Source organism: Stegodyphus dumicola, chromosome 3 (assembly GCF_044657685.1).
Source record: "Stegodyphus dumicola isolate Sdum_Otavi_A_Nest chromosome 3, ASM4465768v1".
Classification (NCBI taxonomy): domain Eukaryota; kingdom Metazoa; phylum Arthropoda; class Arachnida; order Araneae; family Eresidae; genus Stegodyphus; species Stegodyphus dumicola.
The window spans coordinates 43,754,173-43,782,007 of NC_140770.1; the positions used below are offsets into that span (position 1 = coordinate 43,754,173).

General features: G+C 32.3%; 1 protein-coding gene across 1 annotated transcript in view; it reads left to right on the forward strand.

Moving 5' to 3' along the window:
- Positions 1 to 1,127: 1,127 nt before the first annotated feature.
- The window catches only part of LOC118192429 (transmembrane channel-like protein 7), a 65,852-nt gene continuing 39,144 nt past the window's right edge, over positions 1,128 to 27,835 (forward strand). The window contains exons 1-5 of the mRNA XM_085812418.1: positions 1,128 to 1,223; positions 4,808 to 5,152; positions 7,207 to 7,313; positions 21,356 to 22,073; positions 24,934 to 25,074. Of these exons, the coding sequence (XP_085668544.1) occupies positions 1,191 to 1,223; positions 4,808 to 5,152; positions 7,207 to 7,313; positions 21,356 to 22,073; positions 24,934 to 25,074 (1,344 nt within the window). The 5' untranslated portion in view covers positions 1,128 to 1,190. The remainder of the gene's footprint in view (positions 1,224 to 4,807; positions 5,153 to 7,206; positions 7,314 to 21,355; positions 22,074 to 24,933; positions 25,075 to 27,835) is intronic.

Below are 27,835 nucleotides of genomic sequence, written 5' to 3' on the forward strand. Positions count from 1 at the left end.
ACAGGTATATTGCCTTACAAGCCAGAAGAAACAGGCGGCAGACAGCGGGAGAAATTGCTAGACACACGACACAGGCGACTGGACGACCGATATCGCGTTTTACCGTGGCCAGAAGACTGCACGGTAGTGGTCTGTTTGCGACGTACGGTCTGTACGTCGCAAACAGATGTCGCAAACAGATACTCATGTCCTTACGTATTGGGGATCTTACGGTATTAAATGTGTTGATTTGGAAAGCTTTTGTACAAAGTTATATTGAAGAAACCGTCTCGTCCATAATTTTTGCACACCAGTGTAAGAATTAAATAATAAAATTACAATAATTATTTTTGATGAAGCTAAAATTCAGTCAGTGAGAGTAAGTGCATAAAAAGTCGCAAGTTACTTCCAAGTATTCTCAAGTTTTTTTTTTTTTTTAATTGAAGTATCAGTTTTTGATGGAAATTCCAAGCATTTCTAGACTATGCTAGAATAATCCCCCCCAAAAAGGATAATCTGCATACAGAAAATAAGCAATTTAGTGTATATAACTTTTATGCTTATAATTAGAATTCACCTGGTTTAAAAAAATTCGCACTTTTCCATTATGCACCTGCCACCCGTTTTGGCGCCGATGAAAGTGAAGCCAAACACATGCCGAGACCCAACGAGAGCAAAATCTGGGGACAATGGACTATGTGTGTGTTATGCAAACAAGAGTAAATAAATACATTCATTGTAAGAATAGAACTGACAAAATGCGTGGCAGGTGCGTAACGAAAAAATACCAGAAAATTACAAGGTTCACCTCTTCAATTATCAAAACTAATAACCTCCAGACAGATTATTTCATTTAAAAGTTCACGTGCACTAAGAATATTCTAAAACTTTTGATGTGTAAATATTTATTCGTTTTGCATAGAATACTTATAACAGGTAGCATTAAATGTTATGCATGCAGATTAAGCGTACAATGATTGGCGCAAATTTACCAATCGATGAAACAGTTCAACATGAATATTTTGATCGATGGAATAATATGTATTTACCCTTTTGCCTTATGGATTTCTTACACTTGCAATCAGCTACATATTCATTTCAGTTACCTTCCAAAAACATACTAAAGTTGCCGTTTATTTCTTTAATAAGATTCCATCGTGAAGAATCATTCTCTAAGTGCTTTCGAGAAATACTTATATGTTTACTGGAAGATGGATGATGAAGAAGAGAAGACTATTTTGCAGGTAATCTTTTTAATTCCCAAATTTTAAAATGGGGCGGACTATAAATTTGAGTAAAGTTATGCCAAGATTTTAGTAAATTTACGTATTTTTATTACAGACCTCACATATTAATTCATACGGGTAATCAGATTTTTAACGCAAGATTTACCTAAATAGAAATGAATAAAACAACTGCTTAGGTAACATGTAAGTTGTTCGCAAATGCTCAGTTGAGATTATAAGGTATTTCTCCCACCTTCCTAGCGTGCCTTCGGGGTGTAACGGTAGCATGCTGGGCTGGTATTCCAGAGGTCCATGGTTCGATTCCCGGCGAAGGCGTTTGCTATTTTTCATCTTTTCTGCCTCTAAGAAAATCCTAATGACTCTACAAGATAATTTATAAAAGGAATATATCAAATGAAAGTACTGAAGGAAATCTGATACGCCGAGAAATAATTAAAAAAAGCAAACTAAAAACTTACTCTGTTGAAATAATATGTAACAAATGGTCAGTTTCATTCCAGAGCTCCACCAATAATAAAGTGGGAGACTGGATAGTGTGTAAGGTATCTTATGAATATTTATTAAATACTCAATCTAGAGTACTTTGAAGGTAACACAAAAGAAACTGTATTTTCTAATATGAAAGCATATAAAACAAATAAACAATAAAGGATGTGCCTCAATTAACAATTTTGATAATTTTTAAGATCTCTCATCATTTTACCGAATCAAACTTTCAAACTGGAGCTTTGAAGGAGATTTAAAATTTTCTAATAGAATTAATGTAGAAGTGTTCACAACAAATTATATATTAAAAAATATTAATACGCGAGCTAGGACATTTTGAGAAAGATTCAAATTTTCTAATAAAATGCCTTAAAAAGGAAGATTAAAATTGTCGATAAAATTTTTTAAAAAAATTGAGAACACCTGCAAGGAAATGACAACGCATAAAACATTAAAAAATATGTCTAAATTGTAGGTTTTTTAAAACAAATGATTAAAAAAAATCTAGGATTTAATAAAAAAAATGATCAAAAGTTAAATACATGAAGCAATAAATTATAAAAATTATATTTTTGAACAAATATTTTAAAGCATATAAATAATCCCACGAAAAACCAACTCTGTATCAAAAAAAAAAAAAAAAAAAAAAGTAATAAGCGATCTTACGAGGTGAATGTACGATAATGTCTCAGTGAATGCATGATAATGTCGCAATCTTTTACAAGCGAATGGTTTTCTCTGCTGTATGTAGTTTATCTTTTAATAAATAAAAGCAATATATTCTTTTGCCGAACTATTGATCATGAGAACAGCGATTAATTGGTCTTCAGCGTTCCAATTCGACTTCAGAATGTTTACTTTCCTTTTTAAAAAGTTGGACCTTCACAATTTTAAGTCTTTGATAAAAGAAATCGTCTGAAAAGAGAAAAAAATCATCTGAACTCTTGATTTAAAATTTTGGTACTTTCCGTTTCGCCGGCGCAAATCTCGCCAAGCAGACTTTATTGGCGACAACATACAGTATACACATAAAAAATATTAAAAAAATATTAGTTCTAAGAATTCTTTTAAAAAAAGAAGGTGTAAACATTTTAATATCGCTTAAAATTTTATAAAAAGGCAATAAATAAAGAAAATAAATTTGTAAAAAGAGATTAATTTAAGAATTTACTATGCTTTCATGGTTCAACATCCTGATTCGCCGGTTCATATCATGTGACCCCAAGCGATCTCATCTCACGTAAACTACTCTACAAAAATCTAATGCTCTCAGTAATTATCTACATTCATTTTAAGTTAAATCTTAATTTGGAACACAAGTTTAAATGCAAGAAATATTTCAATTCGTACGAATAGCTTACTCAGAAATTATGTAAAAATGCAGTGCTTTACTTCGCTAATGCATTCTCATTAGAATGGATGAATTTAACCCTTGACTTTACCTTTTCTATATTTTCGGCTTCGGATAAGTGCTGTGATTGCATCCCAATTGACTTAATTACCGAAAATGGCCTTAGACATAAACTGAACTATCTGATAAAAATTCTATGTATTCTATATGCCAGTATTGTAAGAAACAACCAGTCTGATAAGAAAAAGCTGCGACTTGTTTTGAAAATGATTCGTAAAAGGTTACCAGCGAGAATATTCCGTTTGGCATCAGTTGTACCGTTATTGGCGACTTTATCGCTTGCGCCGGCAAAACGGAAAAGTACCAAAATTTTATTTTACGTTTTCGTCCTTGAAATAAGATTTTTATTGCTTTTCAAATTTTTTATGTTCATAACTCTTAATAACTCGATTTTAAAATTAATTCGTCATACCCAGATCATAAATCTTTTCCATTTATTTAGAAATAAAATATGGCTTATATATTATTAAACCTTTACCCGTTATAGAGAGTATATTTCAGAATTTGTCATGAACAAGAGATATAATATTTTCCAATGCTTCATTACCAGTCTCGGTTAAAATGTCTTTCGATGGTATAATTTGATTATAATCTAACTGAGTTCTTCCTTTCCGGATAACAACACTAGAAGAATCGATAAATGATATTTACAATCATATCCCTGAGTTAACGTTGCAGACTGCAGGAACTGTAGAAAATACACATAATACACATAAGTTTAAATATTTATTCGTAATTATTCTATGTTTTATTTATAATTAGTTCACATCAAGTGATCTTCTCGGAGCTGAGGTAATTTAAAAATTAACCATAAATTATGTAAATGACATTAGTATGTATCATTCTTAAAATGTAAAAGATGTTTCTCAGTGAAATTAATGTTGCTTGAGATGCTATAAGGAAACTTCCTCTGCAATTGAAGAATCCAACAGAGATATATTGAATCATCTTAGCTTGAATCTAAATCCGACTTCCAGAAAAGCCATTTGAGGGAAGATTCTAATTAATTTGCTACAGCAGTACGCTAAATTTGTCTTACGGTTGCATAGACAAGAACCGTGATCGCTGCCATATCTTACATTGTCTCCAGAAAAATTATCAAAAAAACACTCGCTTTCAATGCTATTTTGTTTCTACGGAAAATTATTTTTAATACACCCTTATTTTGATAGCTAATTTTATACACAAATATAAAGTATATACAGCTTCTAGCAATACAATTTATTGTTCTATTCCAATTTGTCTGTATATCGTTGAGATGATTAAGGATGCTGAAGTGTACAGATATATACGATTAATATACTTGTAATAATAAACTTTCTGTGGTTAATTTGAGTTTAAAAGTCTGACAGCTATGACATAATAATTATAATCTGCATAATGTTAAAGAATAGTTACGATTGACGCCCTTTATCAGACCTTTTGCATTCTAAAATGATAGAATATTATAATGAATGGTCGTTCTAACGATAGTAGATTTAATTCAGCAGTTCAGATGCTTCGTACTAGTCATTGTAGGGGTACATTCGATATAACGGCGGCCATTATATGAAGAGTGAACTGCATAATTCTACTAATATGAGAGATTAATTATAATTTTTATAATATGAGAAATAGGTAAAACTCTTTCTCTTAATAATGGCAATAGTTTTCAACTTTAAGCATATTTAGCGTATATTTTTAGGTGAATAACAGTGATGAAGAACCAGTAAGCAGTTCAAATGAGAATGATAATCCTGAGAGTAAGGAAAACGATGATAAAACTATCAATGTCGTTAACGACGAGGATGTCAAGTCCGACATAAGTAATGATTTTCCTTACAAATTACCAATGCTCCCTCACAGAAAATCTGTGCTTGAAATACAGCTTAAAAAAATCTTACTTGATGAGTCTCACGTTAAAGAAAAAGATTCTGCGTTAGAGCATATTAGAAGATTATCTCATAGTATTCAGGGAGAGAGTTCAGCGATACGGAAGTTATCTTTGATGATGGAAGAAGAAAGTAAACCAGAAATTAAATTACTCGAAGTAAGTGTAAAATATTTTAAGATATAATTGTTAAATTTAAGATGTTTCATTTGCAATACTGTAAGATCTGGTCTTCTTGGCTTTCATAAATTTAACATGATCTTGCAAGGAAACCTGGCGACTTCGCACAGGCGTGAATAATGCCAGCACAGAAGAAGGGTAAAATAACTCTTTATTATTCGTCAAACTCTTAACACAAATGCACGTACTTAGTGCTCACAATAACACCGATGACTCACCGTGGAATTTAATAATACGTTAACAATAAATTCAAAGATAAATATTAGTGTTGGATTAACAATTTGTTTTAAGGCTAACTAAACAACCTACCCGGCGATATACTTATTAAATGGCCTAAAAGCATATCAGAAACTCAGCGTAACAACAGCAAGGACAAAAATAATAACATGCGCTGGCTAGCGAAATTCTGCTCTAAATAAACTACTAGTTTCTACTGTTTTTGCATTCTCTTCACTTAACTTTAAATTTGCATCCTGGCGAGGAAATGCGAGGGAAAATTAGGGGTAACAAACAAAAAACTTAAAATGATAACAAACTTTAAATTATTTTTTATGCAAACTAAGGAAACCCTGCAAGCTCCTAATGTAGAATTTCTCATTTATCACAAAAATTTAATATATAAATAAATATGTATTTTACAAAACTACTGCATACATATTTTTGATAATCATAATGCAAGTTGGCTTATACAAATAGTAAATCATAACCATAATATAATAGTTCATTAAATAAAGACAAGCATTTGAAATAAATAGTGACTGATAAATAAAAAAAAATGTGTTTATTTAATTAACAATAATTATTTAAATTTCCTTGATAGACATGCAAGACAAAAATTTAATATATAAATAAATATGTATTTTACAAAACTACTGCATACATATTTTTGATAATCATAATGCAAGTTGGCTTATACAAATAGTAAATCATAACCATAATAATAGTTCATTAAATAAAGACAAGCATTTGAAATAAATAGTGACTGATAAATAAAAAAAAATGTGTTTATTTAATTAACAATAATTATTTAAATTTCCTTGATAGACATACAACACTGTGATTAGCTTTAAAAGTGCAGACTTTTTTCTAAAACTTTATATTTCCTAAATACATTTTTGAATATATGTGTTAAAAGCCTTTTTTTTTCTTTATACTTTTCCCTTTTAGATATCGTATTTCGTTTCTCAATAGCAAATAAATAATAAAATCTAATAGTATCCTATAAGTCATTAAAGGAAGCTACAGTTGCTAATTTTATCATTTCAAACAGGATATTTTGTTTAAATTTCAACAAAAGATATTTTTCTTTTGAATCATTACCGTATTTATTCACATATTTCCCTCCTTCCATATTCCTAACTTTGCTTTATTAGTAAAGGTGTCTGAATTTTCTTTAAAATTCAGGTGTTTTTCCCTTCCTCAAGGCATTCCGAAAGTCAGCTTCTCTAAACTTTAAAACAGTATTTTGGTCTTACTAATTGATTTTCCCTTGTATTTTGGGTGCTTAGGCTCTGTCTGATGAAGAACTTCAGAAAAAAGGGATACCTAAAAATGTATGCATTAAATTTCACCTGCCTTCTTAACACGCCTTGGTGGTGTAGTGGTCAGCACGCTCGACACGTATTCGAGAGAACGGTGGTTCGAGTTCCGGCGAGGGCATTGCTCATTTTTCACATCTCCTGCTTTAAAAAAATACCTTATGTCTCTATACTCTCTGAAAACCAAGATCTTCGGTCACCTGTTTGCTTGAAATGCCAGTTTTATTAAACTATCTGATAGTTTATAGTAATATATAATAAATAACGGATATATAGTAAATATATGATAGAAATATACATAAACATATTACTGTATATAAATATAGTAATATATTTATAGTAAATACCTGATAGTTTGCTAATGCAATTTATTTTAAGAATTAAAGGAACTTACTATATATATATACATTAGAATTATTGTTTTATATATATATATATATATTAGAATTATTGTTTTATATATATATATTAGAATTATTGTTTTATTATTCTTAGGTTTCGATAGAGCAACCTCTTATTCCAGAGGTGAAAGAACGTGATCCAAAAGAAATAGCTTTTGTACGAAATCTTCCGGTCTCCATGAAAGAAAAAAGGATGTATCTGTAAGATGATTTTTCATTTTTGTCATTGACAGAAAACTAATAATTTACTTAATTTTAATTAACTCTTCAGTGGTTATTACTATGATGGGGGATGAACAAACGGAAAGCATTTTTTTAAATTGTAAATTCTGGAACAATACTAAAATTTAACACCGCTGGTCGTGGCCTTCTAAAATGGGCTCAGTGCGCCCAATTTAAAATTATACCGTTGGATTCACCCACACGATACGATGTGCGGAGAGACTCTTCTTATATTAATTTGGCTCTTTTTCGAAATATTCCTTTTGACTATCACGTGACTGTGGAAAGTTATCTATCCTCAAAGCACAACCTCTCACTCATCGACCTTAACTGTAATTCTTTTAATCAAAATTCTCCGGCTTTCGTCTCTACAAATTGGGACAATTTTCGATATAAACTTAACAATAAAAGTTTTCACCCCCTCGAAATTAAATCTAGTGGTGATATTGACAAGGCTGTTGATCAGTTAACTTCTACCCTCACAGATACTTTTAAAGAAGTATCAAAACCCACCCTTCGCCCCAATTTTAATAAACTTCCAGCTGAAATTTGCGAAAAGAATAAAGTACGATGGCTTTCGCAAAGAATTAGAAGTCCTAACTTAGAATTACAACTTCGTACTCCCCAAAATGAGATCAAGGCTTCATGTGACCAGTTCAACCAATCACGATACTCTAAGCACATTCAGTCCCTAACGACCACAGTCTTTGGCGTGCATCTGCCAGACTTCGCAAACACAAATCTCACATTCCGTCCTTAGCTGAGGACGCAGTGGTGGCTCATACAGACACGAAGAAAGCTGAATTAATTGTTGACAGTCTCCAAACACAATTCACATCGCATGATGAAGGGACTTTTGCTAATGTCGCAAATTCCTTCCAACAGATGTTGAAAGATTTCTAAACTCTTCATGTCAGAGAGACATACAATATACAGCCATGCACGAAGTTAGCGAATATATCGCTAAATTAAATCTTAAGAAAGCTCCCGGATTGGACTCTATTTCTAATCGCTTGATTAAATACCTACCCACCAGCTATCTACTTTTCTTAGTAATGCTCATAAATTATATGTTACTGCATTGCTATTTTTCTCAAAGCTGGAAGAGAGCACTTATTGTGCCTATTCCGAAACCTGGACAGTGCCATTAAAATCCTCAAAATTATAGACCTATCAGCCTCCTATCTGCGTTATCAAAGATTTATGAATTTGTGCTACTTAAACGTCTGAATGATTTTCTCCGGAGCCAAAAAGTGCTTATTGATGAGCAATTTGATTTCCGAGCAAAACACTGCGCAACGCACCAGCTTCTGAGGACAGTGGAGTTCATTCATGAAGGCTTTCGTAGAAAAATGCTTACTGGCGCTCTTTTTCTTGGCATAGCCAAAGCATTTGATAGGACTTGGCATACGGGTATTATTATCAAGCTCATGCGACTTGGTATTCCGGCTCAACTTATTCACATAATTAACTCGTATCTCACTAATCTTTCTTTCTCAGTACGAGTTAATTCTATCATTTCGGCTCCCCGTCCAATCCCAAGTGACGTAGCTCAAGGTAGTCTACTTGGACCAAGTATATTCAACATCTTTATCAACGACATTCCAAAATCATCCAGTATTACTCTAGCACTCTATGCAGATGACACGGCCATCCTAACAAAACACAAACATTTGAATGTTCTGGTTCACAATCTTCAGAGTTATCTCCATAGCCTTGAGCATTGGCTCATTACTTGGAAAATCAAAATTAACGTCATTAAACGTGCTGCCATGATATTCACACGCTCTCGAATCCCGTACCCTACCATTAATTTAAAGTTCTTCGATGACTATGTCCCCTGGTCAAATTCATATATGTATCTAGGAGTGATACTTGATTCCAAATTAATCTGGCATCTTCATATTGATTATACACTCAATAAAGCGGAAACCGTCAGAACCCAACTTTACCCTCTTCTAAGCTGAAAGAGCCCTTTGTCAATTAAAAACAAAGCTCTTCTCTATACTTCCATCATTCGACCAATATTTTTGTATGCTTGCACCATCTGGGATACGCTTCAAAAACACACATAAAAAGCTTCAAGGCTTTCAAAGTAAGACCCTGCGCTTAGTCCTTAATGCAGCGTATTATATCCATACTGATGTGATTCATTCGGATCTTAACATTAAACCCGTAGACGTTGTTATTAAAAAACTTAGTCAAACTTTAAAATTTATTTCTCAAAATTGAACAGATTGATCACTGTACACTTCAACAGTTACCAGCCTACGATCCTGCTATTCGCAGCTCGCAGAAAAGACCTTGTTCCATCATCGGATGCGAATACGGCATCTATCCTCCAGCTTAAAGACGTAGACACGCCCCTTTCTTCTCAGTTCCAGCGCCCCGCCCATGAAGGACGTACTGCCATGTAATTGCTCTGCCATAATTGCTTTCTCCTACTCCAATATTACTGAAAAGGCGGCCCAGTCGGTATAGTGGTCAGGGAAGTTACTGCGATACCGAAGGGCCTGGGTTCGATTTCCGGAGAAGGCATGGTCGCCCTGTTATAGGAAAGGCGATGGTAGCCCACCTATTAGGTGTCTCCATAATAAAGAGACATTTATGGTTAGTTATGGTTTTCTACTAAATTTTTTATTTATTCGCTTATAGTCTCCAGAAAATGCATATTAGCTTAGAATGAAATAATAAATATGCATACATAGATATTGAATCCATAGGTATATGGATTCAATGCTTGATCGTTGCCCCTCTTAGTACAATTTTTCTATTAAGAAGGCATTACAGTATCTCACTAATACTTTATATCGGATTAAAACTGTCAGGTTCGTTATTTAATTGCAGAATTTCTAGTTGATGGAAAATTCATTTATCCTCTCTTTAGTTAGAACAAGAAGTGCTAGGTATACTTTTTGGTGAAGATTCTGGTATTGCTGGAGTTGTAAACTGTTGCTAATACCATCGGTTCTCCACGATCTGAATATAATTTTATTTAATTTTTAATTTATTTAACTTCAGGAGTGTTTAAAGTTTTAATTATATTTTTACGCTTGGTATATAACTTTATATTTGATTTGTACTTCTCTGAAAACGAGCATTCACTAGACATAGAGAAATCCAGCTAAATTAAAAGATATCTTTACATGAGCGTTTAAGGCTAGAATTTGAATTAACGTATTTGCCGGCGTATAAGACGTACGCACTTTTTAATACACATTTTTGAAGGATAAAACTTTATTACTGATCATTATAGCGAATTTACGGTATTTTAAATATAAAGTAATACGAATACAAAATAATCCTTTCTGCAAATACCCAATCTATTCTGGGAAAGAGCACCTTTTAATCTTCGTCAAAACCCAAACACTCATCTTCAGAGCTAAATGAAGAGCATTTGAAATTTCACACCGTTCACAAAAACTGGAAAGTTTAAACAAATCTGTCTGTGATCGTCGATGACAGCGCATACGCATTCACTGAACCCTACGTAACTGTAATATCCCACACTCCGCATGAAAACAAGAAAAAAAAAATCGCATAACTCCGAATAGAGGGAATTTCCAGAAATAAATGTAATCAAAAACTGAATACAGAAGTATAAGACGCAGTATCGGCGTATAAGACGTACCCCGTTTTCAAGACCTATCTTCAAAGAAAAAAAGTTGCGTCTTATACGCCGCAAATATGGTACTTAAAAGAACACGAAATTAGAGGATGTTGTTAGGACTATGTCAGACTGGAAGGAAAAATACTTGCACTTGAAAGTACTGAATATTTTTAACTGTAATAATTAAAAATATTTTAGCAACTCAAAACGATTTAGAAGCAAGCAGTTAAATAAAAATAAATGAAAAATAAATAAATATAAAAAATCTGAAAGGTTTCAGATTTTAAATTACTTCCAAAGGGGCGTTTTTTTAACGTTTTGTGTGTTACCTTTATTTATTAAATATCCTGTTCTTTGCTCTTAAACCATAAAATTCAGTTCAATAGCAATGTCGCAAAATAATTTTAAAATGAGCCTATATTTAGAATTTCCGATACACAGTTCCGCGCGCTAGAGATAAAAAGGTTCCCCCCCCCCGTAGAGTGTTGCCATTCCTCGCTTTGAAATCCTTGCTGCGTTTGTTAATCAAATATTCGTTAAATTTTTACAAAATATGAAATCGATAATAAAACAAATTCCAAATTTCAAATTCGGTCTTGCACATGCCCATATTCGTAGGAAAATTACGTCATTCAAAATTCGATGGCACTATGTGCCGTTGTTTTATCACAATGCAACAAATATACATACATTTACGCAGATTTTCATTACTTAATTTCTTCGAATGTAATGCAGGACTCTAACATCTGGTGGTAACAGTTTGAAAAGTGAAAAGATATTTATACTGATTCAACTCAAAATCGCAAAACAAAAGCAATAGTCCTTCATGGACAAAGCCCCTTTTGACAAATAAATGAAAACCATTTGCCAATTGACCTAACAATTCCTTAATACTGGCACTCTATTCTTTTAATGCTGGATATTATTTCGAAGTGTAACAATAGCAATTTATGATAAAGATACTAAGAGTCGTAGCTGAGTAGCGTGGAGTCTTGCCAGAGCCGCAGAGAGGTTTTTCAGCGCCTGTGGAAAACTGAAGATTTCGTGTTACCTTCCTGTTAGTCAAGAATGGAAAACATTTTATTCTAAAATTAGATAAAATCAGTGAGCCCTCCCTGGATCTTGCCCTTGGATGCTCCGCCTTGCCTCACCCTAGCTACGCCACTGAGCGGCCTGGAGTAGCGAAAGTGCTCTTGCACATCTGTGCAGCGTTCTGGCATCTCTGCTGCGAAAGTGACTAGCTTCAAGAAAGCGTACAGTTTTCTCTGGCCGAAGAAGAGGCAGCTGATTGGTTAGGTTAGCATTTTTAATGCAAGCTTGAGAAAAGGTTAGAAAGTGGACTTTTTCAAACAAAGCTTAGTTTTAAAGGGAAAACCAACAAAATCATAATCAGATTTAGTAAAATCATACAATACTGGGGAAGAATAAAATGCAACAAATACTGAAGCAAATAAATAAGTAACTAAATTAAAATGAAGAATGATGCTAGATAAAACACGTGACTGTCCTGGATAGTCACCTTCCCACGTACAGATCATGAATTAATGCTTGGTTTTTGGAGCAAAAGAGATGCTAAAAAGCTCTTTCTAGCCGGTTACAGCCGAAAACATCGCGGCAATATCATCGCGGACGAAAACGTCGCGGAGGAAAGAACGCAAGGCAAAAACGTCGTGCTACAAAACATCGTGGGAGAAAACATCGCAAAGAGAAAACATCGCAGTTCTAAAACATATTGGTACAAAACATCGTCGTCGAAAATAGAGCAGTTCAAAAACTTCGTCGTCGAAAATAATCGGGGTAAAATATAAAGTATCTACAAATCATCGCATGACGATAACATCGCAGACATGCTTTTTTCAGGATTTAATGATTGTAAATGGATATTCCCCCATGATTATTTGTGAGCGTAAACTGAAAGAAGGATAATTTTTACTTTCATATTTTTTATTAACTAATAAATTTTTGCTGAGAAAATAAGAAGAAAACTTAAGCATATTAAATTAATGCAACTTATAGCACTTAATAGAATTTTAAACCGACATAGTTAACTAATAAAGGCCATTAATAAATCATTGTTTATAAAGTTTTCACTGGTAATTTTTCATGAAAAGTATAACCTATAAGTCGCATTTAATTTTCTATGCTTAAGTTTCCTTCTTACCTTTTCAGCAAAAATTTATTAGTTAATAAAAAAATGTGAAAGTAAAAATTATCCTTCTTCATACTCGCGCTCACAAATCATTATGGGAATATCCATTTACAGTTATTAAAACCTGAAAAAAGCATCACTGCGGTGTTATCGTCATGCGATGATTTGTAGACACTTTATTTTTTACCACGATATTTTCGACGACGATGTTTTTAAACTGCGACATTTTTGAACCGCTTTATTTTCGACGACGATGTTTTGTACCACGATGTTTTATAACTGCGATGTTTTCTCCCACGATATTTGTAGCACGATGTTTTTGCCTTGCGTTGTTTTCTCCGCGATGTTTTTGCCGCGATGTTATCGGCGGACACCTTCTAGCCTGATACAAGTTATCTTCCTCTTAAAACAGAACGATAGCTATAATCACCTTCAAGAAAACAAATCACCCAGACGAATTAAGTGGAATGATAAAAATAATTATGAGAAAGGTTTGTACCAAATTCAGAAAATTCGGATAATTAAAACCGTTTCTTAAGGCTGACTGATTTTAAAGAAGGTGAAAGTTAGTTCAGTTTTGATGTAGTATTTCAGTTTACTTCAGCAGATTAAATAGCCTGAATGTCCGAGTTAGCAATTATTAAGAATAAGGGATAGTTAATTTCTTCTTTTTCTCTCTTTTTCTCTTTTTTTTTTTTTTTTTTTTTTTTGTTCTTTTTCTTTTTTTTTGGGGGGGGGGGTGTAAAATTATGATTCTGAATGGGAAGTTTTTAAAGATATTTTTCGCTGAAAATGTATGTTAATTCGCAATTACATGGAATATTAAAAATGATTCAAGAACTCAAATAAGTATAGTCTCTGAATAATTGAAAAACTGAATTTAAACAGGAAAAAAATGACTCAATAGCTTCAACTTATATAATCCTACCAGCTTATTAGTTAGTTTTTAAACCAACCTATTAGGCATTCCTCAGTGAATGTTAACAAAGGTAAAAGATGCAGGGAAGTTGATGACTTGTGGTTGTTGATGTCGTCTTGTCCATGTTACATGGAACAATGGTTACCAAAGTTCAACTGACTTCGAATTAGGAATCTTGAGTAGCGCGCGTTTGCCTTTGGGTTACGTCTCAACATTCCATGTTATATTCGTTAGCTGTCCATGTTCTTCGTTGATTCGTGTTATATTCGGTTCGCAATATTTTCGGTTCAGAAAAAAATAAGTCCTCCATTTTTAGCTTTCCTGCTTCATCTTGAGTTATGGTAAATTCTTCACTACGACCAGTGACATTAATTGTGAAAAGGTTGTGCAGATCGAATCACAAAGAGTAACATTTCATTTCAATTAAAAAAAAATAAAAAAAAAAAAAAACTTCTGGGAAGAATTTCATTCACAATGAAAGTTATGGAGTACGTTAGAAATATAAACGGTTTCAGTGTATGAATTGGGATATTTGTATAAATTCTGAAATATACTGTTTTCAAGGAGATGAGGAAAAGAATTAATAATATAAGGTTTGGGAAATTTTAATAGGCCCTTGTCATTCCTTTTTCGTCGAAATAATAAACTCTTAAGTTAGCAATTTCATTATGTTTTTTAACTATAGTATTTCTATATTTCTGAAACCAACAGTCATCTTTTTAAGCACTTTCGTAACGTACTATAGGATTATTATTGAATTTTAAGATTATAGTTTGTTTCTATACCATTATTACGGTTTTAAAGAAATTGATTTGAACAAACTTGATGATTAATAGAATATCTCTACAACTAAATCACTATGGTATCTATGTTATGCACTTTTTATATATTACATGATTATAGTCAAAATAATTAAGAATAAGATATTAAGGTTGCTTAGATTTATTTTAATATTTCAGAAGTGGAGTCATATCTGCTGGAAAAGAGTCATGGATAACAAATGTAATTATTTCGTTTCTGAACTAATAATTTCTTCTAATTTCTCATCTGTTTATATATTTCAGTTTGATGGATAGAAACAATGCATCTTTTTTACTCTGAATAGTTTCTTTTTATTAATAAATGAATATTTCCAAAATATTAAATAAGTAACGTTTTCTTCTGTCATCTGTACAAAACAACTTGCTAATATTATGTCGAATTTTTAACTCGTCTACCTTTAGAGCTCACTTATAGTTTTCTTTCATTGCATTTAAATATACGCATCTCCATCTGATATTAGTAATTTAAAACATTAATTTTTAACACAGAAATTTTCACAAACAGTGCGATATTACACATAGTTAAAATCATAACGGATACCTTCTTTTTTCTGCGTGACTTACTTTGACAGAAAATCATCAACAACTATAACTCAAATGTAACATAATTTAAAGTCTACCGTTATCTAGATTGAAATTCAAAAGAACAGCATAATTATAGGAATAATATATATGTTTTCTCTTAGTAACTATCAGAATGGTAAGAATTAGTTACTAGTATTCACTGCGTGATGTCTAAAGCCTATTGGAAGAAACTTACGATGTTACAATAGTGCAACAATAATTCAAAACGTAAAAAACACCAACTCATTCGGCCGCCACAGAATTCTCGAGAATCTTTCTTAGACCAATCTAACTCTTAAAAACAGGAACTGGCCTAAAGACTTCATTTATAACAGGTACACTGCGTAAAAAAAGAAGGATAGTTTTTATATCTCCTCTTCTACTGGTAGGATTGACAAAATTAAAATTGCGTTTTTCATGCACGAAGCACGAGTTCTCGAAAGCACGACTTAGGATATATATCAGATTTATATATAGCATTGTTCTAACGTAGTTATTTTGACACAAAATATCCTGCGCTTTCGTGACATATGATAATATAAGTTGAATTTCGCCAATCGTCCCAGGAGAACGGGAGATATAGAACTGTCCTCTCTTTTCTTCTTCTCTTTTTTTTTTTTTTTTTCCCGCAGTGTACAGTGGCGTTACAGTATTTGCTACAGTTTTTTCTTCCACTCCCCAAAACAGAGAAAGCTACTCCATTTCGAAGATATTTAAGGAAAGCTAGGTTAAATTTTAAGAACTGAATGATTACCTGTATCCAGAATTAAACAAGTAGTTCTCAGAGTTTCTTATAATATACCAAGTAAGAAAGATGCGTTTATACATATTGTGGACCTTGCGTGAAGCTTGGTTTGATATTTGTACACATTTTTAGAACAATTTCGGGGCTGTTAAATTAAAGTTAAAATATAAAATTATTTTTGTAAATGTTCGATATGATAGACTTTTTTATAGATTATACATTCGTATTGTGATTTTCGTGATAAAAGGCTTTTCTTAAAATCTTTAGGAGTATAGATTTCCATTCCTTTCCACTATTTTCCAAAACCCATCAATCTTGGTGAGCTTTGGAGACAGCTCTTTTCAAAGACCAAAGACACAGCAGATTATAGGTGAAACGTCATGAGAACATTGCAGGAATATTTGAAAACGTATATATGCAATATATGTATCAATATTAATTCTTTTCAAGGAATGCAGTGAGGCTTTTGGAAGTATGACTTCTAGCCTCGTTTTGATGAAGTTTCGCCCTTTAAAAGCCATTGGGGGTAAAGAAATATAATTTTTTTTCTGTAAATATTGGACTTAAAACTTTCTTTTAATAGTACTTGGAGTTGATTTTAACATTTTCCTTCCTTTTCGTGTTTTTGATATTCTACTGTAAGACAATTCACGCACAGCAATTTTATACGATTCTAACATGGTATTTTTTATATTGCTTCGTTCGTGCGCCATTCACCTGATTGCTGAAAGCAAATTTCATAAAGTTATGAAATATGCTTTTGATTTAGAAAGCGTTTTTTAGGGATGGAAAACAACGCGTTTTCAGTGATTCTGTTATTCTCCTAACTCTCTCATTCCTTTCAGAAGGACTTGCTTTTTAGAAGCCCTGATTCCTTTTAGAAGGAGAGAGTAAGACTTCGGCCACTGACACACATTACTGTTTTGGGAAAAAATTCAGCATTTGAAAAACAACTCGAGAAGTTATGGTACTGAAGTTTGTTTGTTAACATACCTCATTATTAAACGACGATCGAGAAGCGTCAGATATCTGACTTGATTAGCGCATTGTTCATCGGTGCTACTACAGCATAATTCATATTCAATGCCTTCTCTGCATTTCTTAAACATCTGATATCACTCAAAACTTTTGTTTTTAATAAGATGTTTTTCTCAAAGGCGTTTTACAGCTGTCACTTTCTGTAGCAAAAGTTTACCTTTGCAATAAATTTATTGCACATTTTAAATATATCATTTTCGATATATTTAAATCAAATTAACTTCTGCAGCCTCAGATTTAGCTTGTCGTTATTTCTTAAAAAAAAAAAAAAAAAAAAAAAAAAAAGAACATTCCATCCAAAGTTATTAGTAAAGGATTTTGTCTTTTCACTAAGATAGTCTGCGTATTGAAATAAATTTCAGACAATAAAGCTTTTTTATAGTACTAATATTAGGTTTCTTGTTAAATTTAATATGAAATCTATAATTTAAAACTGCATATTACACATTATTTAATCCAGTCCTTATAAAAATAAACCAATTAATGAAAAGTATTCCGATTTTAATAAATAAAGATAATTTCAAAATAACCTCTTGGAATGAATCTTCTCTAATGAAAATTATATCAAAACAATTTCGATAAGTATTCAGGAAATGTAAATTCAACAAAGTATTTTTTCAGTATCTCATGAACTGAAATTCGTCTCCAGCATACTAATAGGCTGAAAATTCAAGTTAATATAAATTACAAAAAATATACTAAAAATAATACTATTAATATACTAAAAAAATACAAAAATAATACTATTCAGTCGGAATGGAAAGAAAGCTCTTCAGTTGTATCGATAAGGAAAGCTTATTAAAAGTATAAAAAGTATTATTTTATTAAAAGTATAAATCAGGTTATTTTTTAACTGCATTGCCGCTATTAATTTTGCTGTAATACTGCAGTAATAGTCAAAGCAATTGTCACTTAGAAATATATATTTTTCCTATTCATTTTTCTTGTGAACTAGTAGTGAGTGTCATGTTTTCTTCTTTTACAAATAAATATTATTTTTTTTTTCATTAAGGGGAATGGCAAATTTGACATTGTTAAAGAAAAGGCACGGAATGCTTTACCAAAATATGAATTATGGAATAAAACTTTGAAACTGATTGAAGGTAAATAAAATCATATATTTTTTCTAAATTTCATTACCTTATTTGATATGCTTTTTGTAGTTAGTTGTAGAATACTTTAAAATTATACTCTAAACCTGTTTCTTAATGTTATGCACAGGAAGATTCTGAAATCATATATTAAGAGAGGAACAAATTTCGGCAAGATAAAAATGATATCTCGATTTGCATTCTGATATGCAAAATATGAAATACGCACTAAATAAGAGTTTAGATAATGTTATACATATGTATTATAAGTAAACTGATAATTTGTTCCTTTAAAGTAAAAGTCTGCATCGTTATATAGTATGTTAATGAATGACAAAATATTGGTTTGTAGTACGTAGTTCATATGTCTTGAAAATATCGTCCAAAACGACTTTGAAATTATAGTTATATAAATTTCGGGGATATAGAAAGATTTTTTAAAATTTGCAACAGCCTTTGATACCTCATATTCACCGCTAATTAAGCTAAATTCAACATTTGAATGAGAAAAGTCAACAATAAGAATTGCAGAGATATTTTGTTAAACAAAATCTCTTTTTCCTCCTTCCTGTCCCTCTTTCTTTTTAAAGATCTACTCTGCAGCATCTACAAATAACTAAAATGTTAACTTTCGTTACTGCAAAAAATTTTTGAAATTCTACGAACACGTAACTAGTGTTTTCGTATTTTTTGATTCTTTTATAGCTAACAGATTAATAATAGCTTATTTTAGCTATGTACAAATAAGACATAAAAGCGTAAATTAGTCTTAGATACTTTTAAAACGAAAGCTGTCAAAACTTACTTAATATATTCCCCGTTTTCTTACCATATGTCCTATTTACTATTTACAATACTAACAGCATTTATCTAATATTGAAATAAATATCAAAATGCAAATAAACAATACTGGAAAAAAAAATCTGAAAGGTTTCACATTTTAATTTACGTCCAAAGAGGTGTCTTTTTAACATTTTGTGTGTTACCTTGTGTTCTTCGCACTTAAACCATAAATTCAGTTCAACAAGAACATCGCAAAATAATTTTAAATTAAGCATATCTTTAGAATTTTTGTTATACAATCTCACGCGCTGGAGATAAAAATGTTTTTTCTGTACAACGTTGCCATTGCTCGCTTTGAAATCCTTGAATTTGTTAATAAAAAATTCGTTAAAGTCTAACAAAATATGAAATCTATAATAAAACAAATTCCAAATTTGGGCTTCCAGATGTCCATATTCGCAGTAGATAAACGTCATTCAAAATTGGGTGGCTCTAGGTACCGTTGTTTTATCACCAATCCGAGAAATAGGCACACATTTATGCAGATTCTTCATTATTTAATTTCTTCAAATGTAATACAGGGCGATAATATTTGGTGGCAACAGTTTGAAAAGTGAAATGGACATTCAGAGTGATTCGACGCAAAATCGCAAAACGAAAACAGTAATCCCTCAGGGACAAAGCCCCTTTGGACTAACAATAACAAATCCTATGGAAATAGTTCCAAATTCAAAACTGCATCTTTCACCAGGTTACATAATCTCAAATAAAATATAACATTTTGTTAAATAATGAAAAGTAATAACATAAGCTTGAATGTATGAAGGATAATAATGTTCCACGTGAAAATATTCATAGTGCTTCGTAGGTAATATCTTACACACGAATATATATGGCCGAATGTATATTTACTTTTTAAATTGTATTTATTTATCTCAGTGTCTGTAAGTTTCAATTTGTTCACCTGAAACAAATTCATTTTTCCACTTGTTACTAGAAGTTTTAAATGCTTACTTTATTTTAAGGACGTTTCGGAGCTGGTGTTGTTTCGTACTTTCTCTTATTGCGATTCCTTCTTCTTATGAATACTATAATATTTTTGCTGAATTTTGTTTTTATTATCTTACCACAACTTGCAATCGCGGGAAATCTTAAAGATGAGAATTCTACCTCACAATTCCTGATACAAGATATAATAAACAGGGCTAAAACGGGACAAGAGGTAAGTCAAAAAACAAATATTTTTCCTGAGGATTTTTTGAAAATATTGCTGTAGAAGTTCATCGGATCACAAATTGCTACATTTTTTAACAAATACTTTTTCATGTGTTCCAGTTAGGGTTATGCCAAATTCATTATTAACATAATCTAACAAAAAAATACGCCGGAGGACAAATGTTAAAGTAGCTAATAATGAGCAACAAAAATTAGTGTAATGTACATAAATTTGCAGGACTGTAGTTTTGAAGGTAATTAGATCTTCTTCCAGTTGCAGAAGTGAAATTGACGAGATAAAAGTATGTGTTTACACCATAAAACAGACAAAAAGTTACATAGGAGGTTTCCAGTTAAAGGACAGAAAACTAAACTACCGATGCCATTTTTACTTCCTTGTACGAAGTAAAAAGGAAGTATTGTAATCACGAAAAGCTTCAGGCAACATATTTCAACGAAAATATCCATTTTGACCGCTATCGAATGCAATTTAATGATGTTTTTGCGTGATATCTGTACGTAAGGACTGAATAAAAGACTCTTTTCCTCCCAAAAAATTATAAAACTGCTTTAAAATTAATTTCGAAGAGAATTTTTTGTGGCATCTGTACGAACGTACGTACGTACGTATCTCACATAACTCAAAAACGAGTAGCCTCAGAACTAGACTAGAAGAGAAACACGCTAATGTGACAATCAAATTCGTAAAAACAACCTTGTATTTAGCGTAAGTATAATGAAACGCTCAATCGATTTCGAGGGCAGCTAAAGGTCCCTCCTCATCAGGAGAAAGAAATACCTAGAAAGAAGAAAATAAAGGAGAAAGAGTCTCAGAAACACGTGGTTCTTATCAGCACTGCACGTGGTTATAACTGGAATTTTAATCAGAACCTAGGAATTTTTTTGCCGATAGATGGCGTGACCTCCTCGCGTTTGGTACTACCAGAGGGTATTTTTATCCGTTCAGTGGTTGCTTTTCATTCTTCTGCCTGCTATGGGAAAGATTTATGAAAAAATACTAAACAATAGATTAAATGACTTTCTCGAAAATAATGATATTATTGATAGTATGCAATTCGGTTTCAGGAAAGGTCATTCTACTACCCATCAAGTTTTAAATTTAGTCGAAATTATTGCCCCTGCTTTCCAAAAAAAGAGCGCAGTCGCTGCATGCTACCTCGATTTTCAGAAAGCTTTTGATCGAGTGTGGCATGCCGGGCTAATTCATAAGCTCATCAATCTTGAAATTCCTAAAAATCTGGTCAAAATTATTTTTTCTTTCATCCAAAACAGAACCTTCCAAGCTCGCATTGGTAATACCTTATCTAAAAAGAAAAGGATGTTTTGTGGCGTCTCTCAAGGAAGTGTTTTGAGCCCAAAACTTTTCAATATTTATATAAATGATTTACCACAACCTCTTAATGCCAAAGTGTTTAAATATGCCGACGATGCAGTAGTCCTTTCGGAATCCATAAAACCTCAACTTGCCATCAATAATCTACAGATGTATGTCAATAATATTGCACACTGGTGCTCTATATGGAAAATCACACTCAATGCTCATAAATGCAACACAGTTCTCTATAGAAGGTATAAGAAATTGCAAAGTGTTAATACTGAAATCAAAATCAATAACATCCCTATCCTTCATGTTGATGCATATAAATACTTGGGTGTTTATATCGACAAACATCTTACCTTCAAAAACCATCTTCAGTGCATCGCAAATAAGGGGAATGCTGCATATATGGCTATTTACCCACTTATTGGGCGAAATTCCAAACTTAATTTACACACCAAAAAGGTACTTTATACTTCCCTCATCAGACCTATTCTTACGTATGCCGCCCCTGCATGGGCTATTGGGAACAAAAATGAAAGAAAGAAGATTGGGATACTACAAAATAAAATATTACGATCCATCACAAATGCGCCCTGGTTTGTGAGGAACTGAGACATCCAGAAAGATCTGAAAATCCCTGCACTCATGGATTATATCCTTATTTTATCTCACAACTTCTTTGAAAAAATAAGAAACAGCGAATATCAGGCAATCCAAAATATTATAAACTACGACCCTACAATAGAATACACGGTTAAAAGACCCCGTTCCATCCATTATAATCGAAGATGGTGATCATATATTGTAAATAGTGTATATATTATCTATATTTATCCTAGAATTCAATTACTTAAGATAATTTTAAAAGTTATTAAAGAATTTTTTACTGTATATATCATGTGACCGCTCTGGTCGAATTGGAACTTTTGCGGAAACGAACTCTTATGATTTGCTAAGAGACTTCACGTGACCTCACTTGCTTCTAACTGATTTAGGTGCTCCTCCCTCATTCAGGGAACGGACGCCGATGCAGTAGGACGGCTCTTTTCATCTGACCTGACCGTTTGCCACCTGACTACTAGAGATTTGAGATCATGCTTACCGCTGCCAATTGCTTATCTTGATTTCACTAATAATTGCAGGACTTAAGTCTTTGATTTTTTCGCCTCAGTGCGGGTGTTTTACACCACTAATTTATACCATCTAACTGGCTTTTTTTCGCCTCAGTGCGGGTGGTTTACACCACTAATTTATACCATCTAACTGGCTGTATGGCATGATTAAAATAGAATGGATTAAGGCTCTTTGTAGCCAAGGCCATTTTTGTGAAAGTAATAGAATAGAATAGCTTTCCATTATTTGAAGTTCAGATTTTGAGCGTGAAGGTGCATTTGCCCCTCGCTCCCTATTTTAAGTTCGCTAACTTTTCTTGTCCTTTATGCTTTATCAGATAGCCTGGCTCAGTAAAAGTAGGCGGCCAGTGCAACTCTGATTAAATATCCAGTTATAACCATGTGCAGTGCTGATAAGGACCACGTGTTTCTGAGACTCCTTCTCCTTCATTTTCTTGTTTCTAGGTATTTCTTTCTCCTGATGGGGAGGGACCTTTAGCTGCCCTCGAAATCGATTGAGCGTTTCATTATACTTACGCTAAATACAAGGTTGTTTTACGAATTTGATAGCCTCAGAACGTTAAAATTTTGTATATAGGACTGCTATAACACTTCAACCCAGGTAGAACTACCAATGCTAAACGATGTTATCGTTCGGACACTGTTGGATACAAATCTTTTAAATGTTTAAAATGATTCTGAGATAATTTTCACAAAGAACCCTAATGCTTTTGTTGCATATAACGACCTGCGACGATATAAGAAACCTTTTTCAGAAACCGGTTTCTCCTAGCACTATTTTGATCGGTGATTTCTAGTCAAAACAGCTACGCTTGATGATGTGTTGTGGATACGTCCCCAGAACATTTTACGAGGCCGGGGAAAATTTTTCGTTTGCTGCTCTGTCCAGCGTTATCTTCGCCAAAGAACTGGTTTTTGCATAGTCAGCCAGCTTGGAAGCGAAGATACCCCGAAATGTTTCTTTCGTGTACATCAAGATAACTAGTATATTTGTTAGTGAGTTTACTTTAGAGGAGAGCAGAACAACTTAGGGAAATCATGTATTTTATCCTTTTGAAGAAACTACTTTGGAATATTTCTTATAAAATGTTAACATGCGCATTACAACTTACAATAGACATGCAGTCTAGGCTGGCCAGATTTCTGATCTTTTTCATCTACCGCTAACATAATATATTGATGGAATGCTATCTTATGTTTTATCTCCTATGAGATGTGATATAATATACAACACGTGGTAATAAGCACGACGCGTTATATTAAAATCCAAGGCGAAACCACCGCCCCTGAAAGGGTTAAATTATACTAGTAAAATCTTCTAAAGATTATTTGATAGTACAAAACGCTGTTATTAATTTATGTTCCTTTTTGCTAATACAATACAAAAGCAATAACGAGTACTGTTCGGTTATTTTTACAGGTTTAGTGTATGTTAGTTAGTGTTTAGAATGTAACTTAAATTCATATAATACAAAGTTAATTGTACTATCTTTAAAATATTGAGTAAAAACATAATCAAGTGTATCAAGAGCATTTTAACTGCCAAGACGGGATAGTGGTTAGTGACTGAGACTGCCGTAGCGAAGGGCCCGGGTTCGAATCCCAAAGAAGGCACGGATATTTGTAAATGTATAGTGTCTTTGCGGGATAGGAGCACTTTAAATTTATGGTGAGCCGAAAGTCCTCTCGCTTGGTTTGATGGAAGGGGAGATGCATGGGAGACCTCCGGACCAAGCTCCAGACTGCTATACCTCAAAATTCGGGTGAAAATAGAAGTCGAACGCATTGGAACTCTAGCAACCAATCCTCCATGAAATGTGGACTGAATAACAAACAAATAAAAAATATTTTAAAGTTACGAGTAATATTTGAAGCATCACATGTATTGAAACCACAATTGCACCTTTACCTGTACATCTCGTGAAATTTCCCATATCACAAATTAATCTGATTTTAGAAACCGACTTACAAATATCAAAAATCAGTATTGAATTTGTGCAAAATATTATTTGTTATAATTAATTAATTTTATACAATTAATTAATTTTGTCCTCGAAATCTTCTTCTCTAAGCGTTATCTTTACAGTCATACGTATTAACACGTATTTAACAGAATATAATATGCACGTTTTGGCATCTGTTTTTCATTCTGCTTTTCATATTTTGCTTACAGTAATAGAATCTTTTAGATTTTAGATGTTGTTGAAAGAGAAGGAAATAGAACAGATGAGGAAATTATTGCTTATTGTCAACAAATGTACTTGAAAGATATAAAATCAGTCAGTCACGAAACCATTCTAGATCATCTTCAAAACTTACTGCAAGGAACGGTATACATTTTTCTTCTTTTCCACGTTTTCATATTGAAACATTAGTATTCTTTCAGTGCTGTACTAATAAAAGATCTTTCGCGCGAGATCTGATTAAAATATCTATGAAATTTCTGTAAGTTTCTGCTTGTTGTCTTTCTGAATTGTATTTTGCTATGTATTTATTGTTGACAAAAAATTCCGTGCTTGACTAAAAATTAACTAAAGTTTTCCTTATTACTAAGGAACTGCTAAATTACACTTTTCTAAATGTAGATGTAAAATTATGAGCGAACATCAATTGCTGGCATATCAAAATAGCTTACCAGCACCGTTTCATCTGTTATGTTTAAACACGGATCTTTCTGCCAAATAAAGTTTATCCTTTAATCCTTAATGCGCTAAGATGTTTACGTTTTAATGAGAATTATGCTCTTCGAAACGTGAAAAGCTTACTACAAGAAAATGACAAAAAGAAAATTCTATTTAAGACCTTCATTTCTATTTCTTTATAAAATCTATAGCAAATTCAAACCGTTACAGCATAATATACAGTGTCTCACAAAAGTGATGGGACACTTGTGCTTTACAAAAGGAAACTGTAATAAAATAAATTTAAAAACATGTAAAAATTTTTTGTGGGTGTGTTTCATACTTAAATTTAGTAACAATTATTACATAAGACACATTTTCTCAAAATATTAAAATATTAATTTAATAAAAATACAATTGTTCAGAACGGAGCAAAAAATGGCTCACATAAGTGATGGGACACCATTAGATACTACTACGTACTACAATAAAAATATTTTTTGGGGTTTTTATTTTTACTCAAAAGTAATTGGCAATAATTTATAAAATCGTCTGCAGTATTTCTCTCCAGTTTGTTTTGGAAATTTTGTGTTTTTTAGCTCTCTGCAGCCATGAATGCTAAACGAAAAGAAACTTTGCCTGAAATTCGAAAATTAGTTATTAATTTGCATATTGAACGTGGAAAATCTATTAGAGAAACTGCTGAAACAGTTAACTTGAGTCATTCAACAGTTTTCAATATCATTAAACGATATAAAAAGAATCATATGATTCAGGATAAAAGAAGACCTGGCCGACCATCAAAGCTATCCAATAGAATAAAGCGAATTATCGTTCGAAATATTAAAAAAAGTCCAAGAATGAGTGCTCCTAAAGTTGTTGCTGATTTACAAGCATTATATGCAGTAATTGTTAATTCTGAGACTATTAGAAGAGTAATTCGATCTGCTGGATATCACGGTAGAGCAGCCAGGAAAAAATTCTTCGTAAGTGAAAAGAATAGAAAACTCATACTGGCTTTCGCAAAATCCAACATAAATAAGAATTCTGATTACTGGAATGAAGTTATATTTGCTGATGAGAGTAAATTTAATATATTTAGTTCTGACGGTAGAATCTTGGTGTGGAGAAAACCCAGAGAAGAATTTCTCAAACAGAGCTTGGTGCCAGCAGTAAAACATAGTGGAGAAGGAGTTATGGTATGGGGGTGTATGTCGTCCGCTGGAGTTGGTAATCTCGTTTTTATTGACAGTATAATGGATCAATACAAGTATATTGACATTTTAAATCAAAATTTGAAATCTTCAGCACGAAAATTGAACCTTCATAACGATTTTAAATTCTGCCGAGACAATGCCCCCAAGCACACTGCTTTGAACGTTAGACTCTGGCTGCTGTATAACTATCCTGAAATAATAAAAACACCACCACAATCTCTAGACTTAAATCCCATAGAGAATATTTGGCAAGAATTGGAATCAAGAATTCGCAAACACACCATTTCTTCAAAGCAACAATTAAAATCGGTGCTTCAAGAAGAATGGGGTAAAATCGCTCCAGAAATCATAAAAAAATTAGTCGAATCCATACCAAGAAGATTAAATCATGTTTTAAAAGTAAAAGGAAATCCAACAAAATATTAAAACCTTTTAAAAAGTAAAATTTTTGGATAAATATTTGATGGAAAAGTAAGTGTCCCATCACTTATGTGAGCCATTTTTTGCTCCGTTCTAAACAATTGTATTTTTATTAAATTAATATTTTAATATTTTGAAAAAATGTATGTTATGTAATAATTGTTACTAAATTTAAGTATGAAACACACCCACAAAAAATTTTTACATGTTTTTTTAATTTATTTTACTACAGTTTCCTTTCGTAAAGTACAAGTGTCCCATCACTTTTGTGAGACACTGTATCTTGCAGTGCATGCTTTTAAATAAATCAAGTCAATAATAACTTTCAGCAGAAAACATTTAAAAGTAATCACATGTTGGTTTTTAAAAGAAAGGAAATAAATAAAATTACCATTTCAGTAAATATTTTGTTTTTTTCTACAAAGGCTGATAGGGAACAAAAATATGTTAATGTAATTATAACAGTTAAGTGTCTTTATTTATTTATTTCATGCATAATTTTTTGTCAACAACTGTAATGGTAAAATTTAAATAATTTAAGTCCATTTTTAGTCTGCATTTTTGTCTTTAGCAGATCAGAAGTTCATTGTATTCTTTTCTTTATATATATATATATATATATATATATTCATACGTTATAGATATACATTCATACCAGTGGCGTGCGGTAGGTTTTCATGCAGGGTGTGCAGAGAACAACAACAATAATAATAAAATTATAAATATGTACATTAATCACTCCTTTAACTTTTTATTATTAATTTGTACACAAAATCCATACGTCTATCGCATTACTTACAAAATCATTAATTACATGATTATAAAACTCTGGC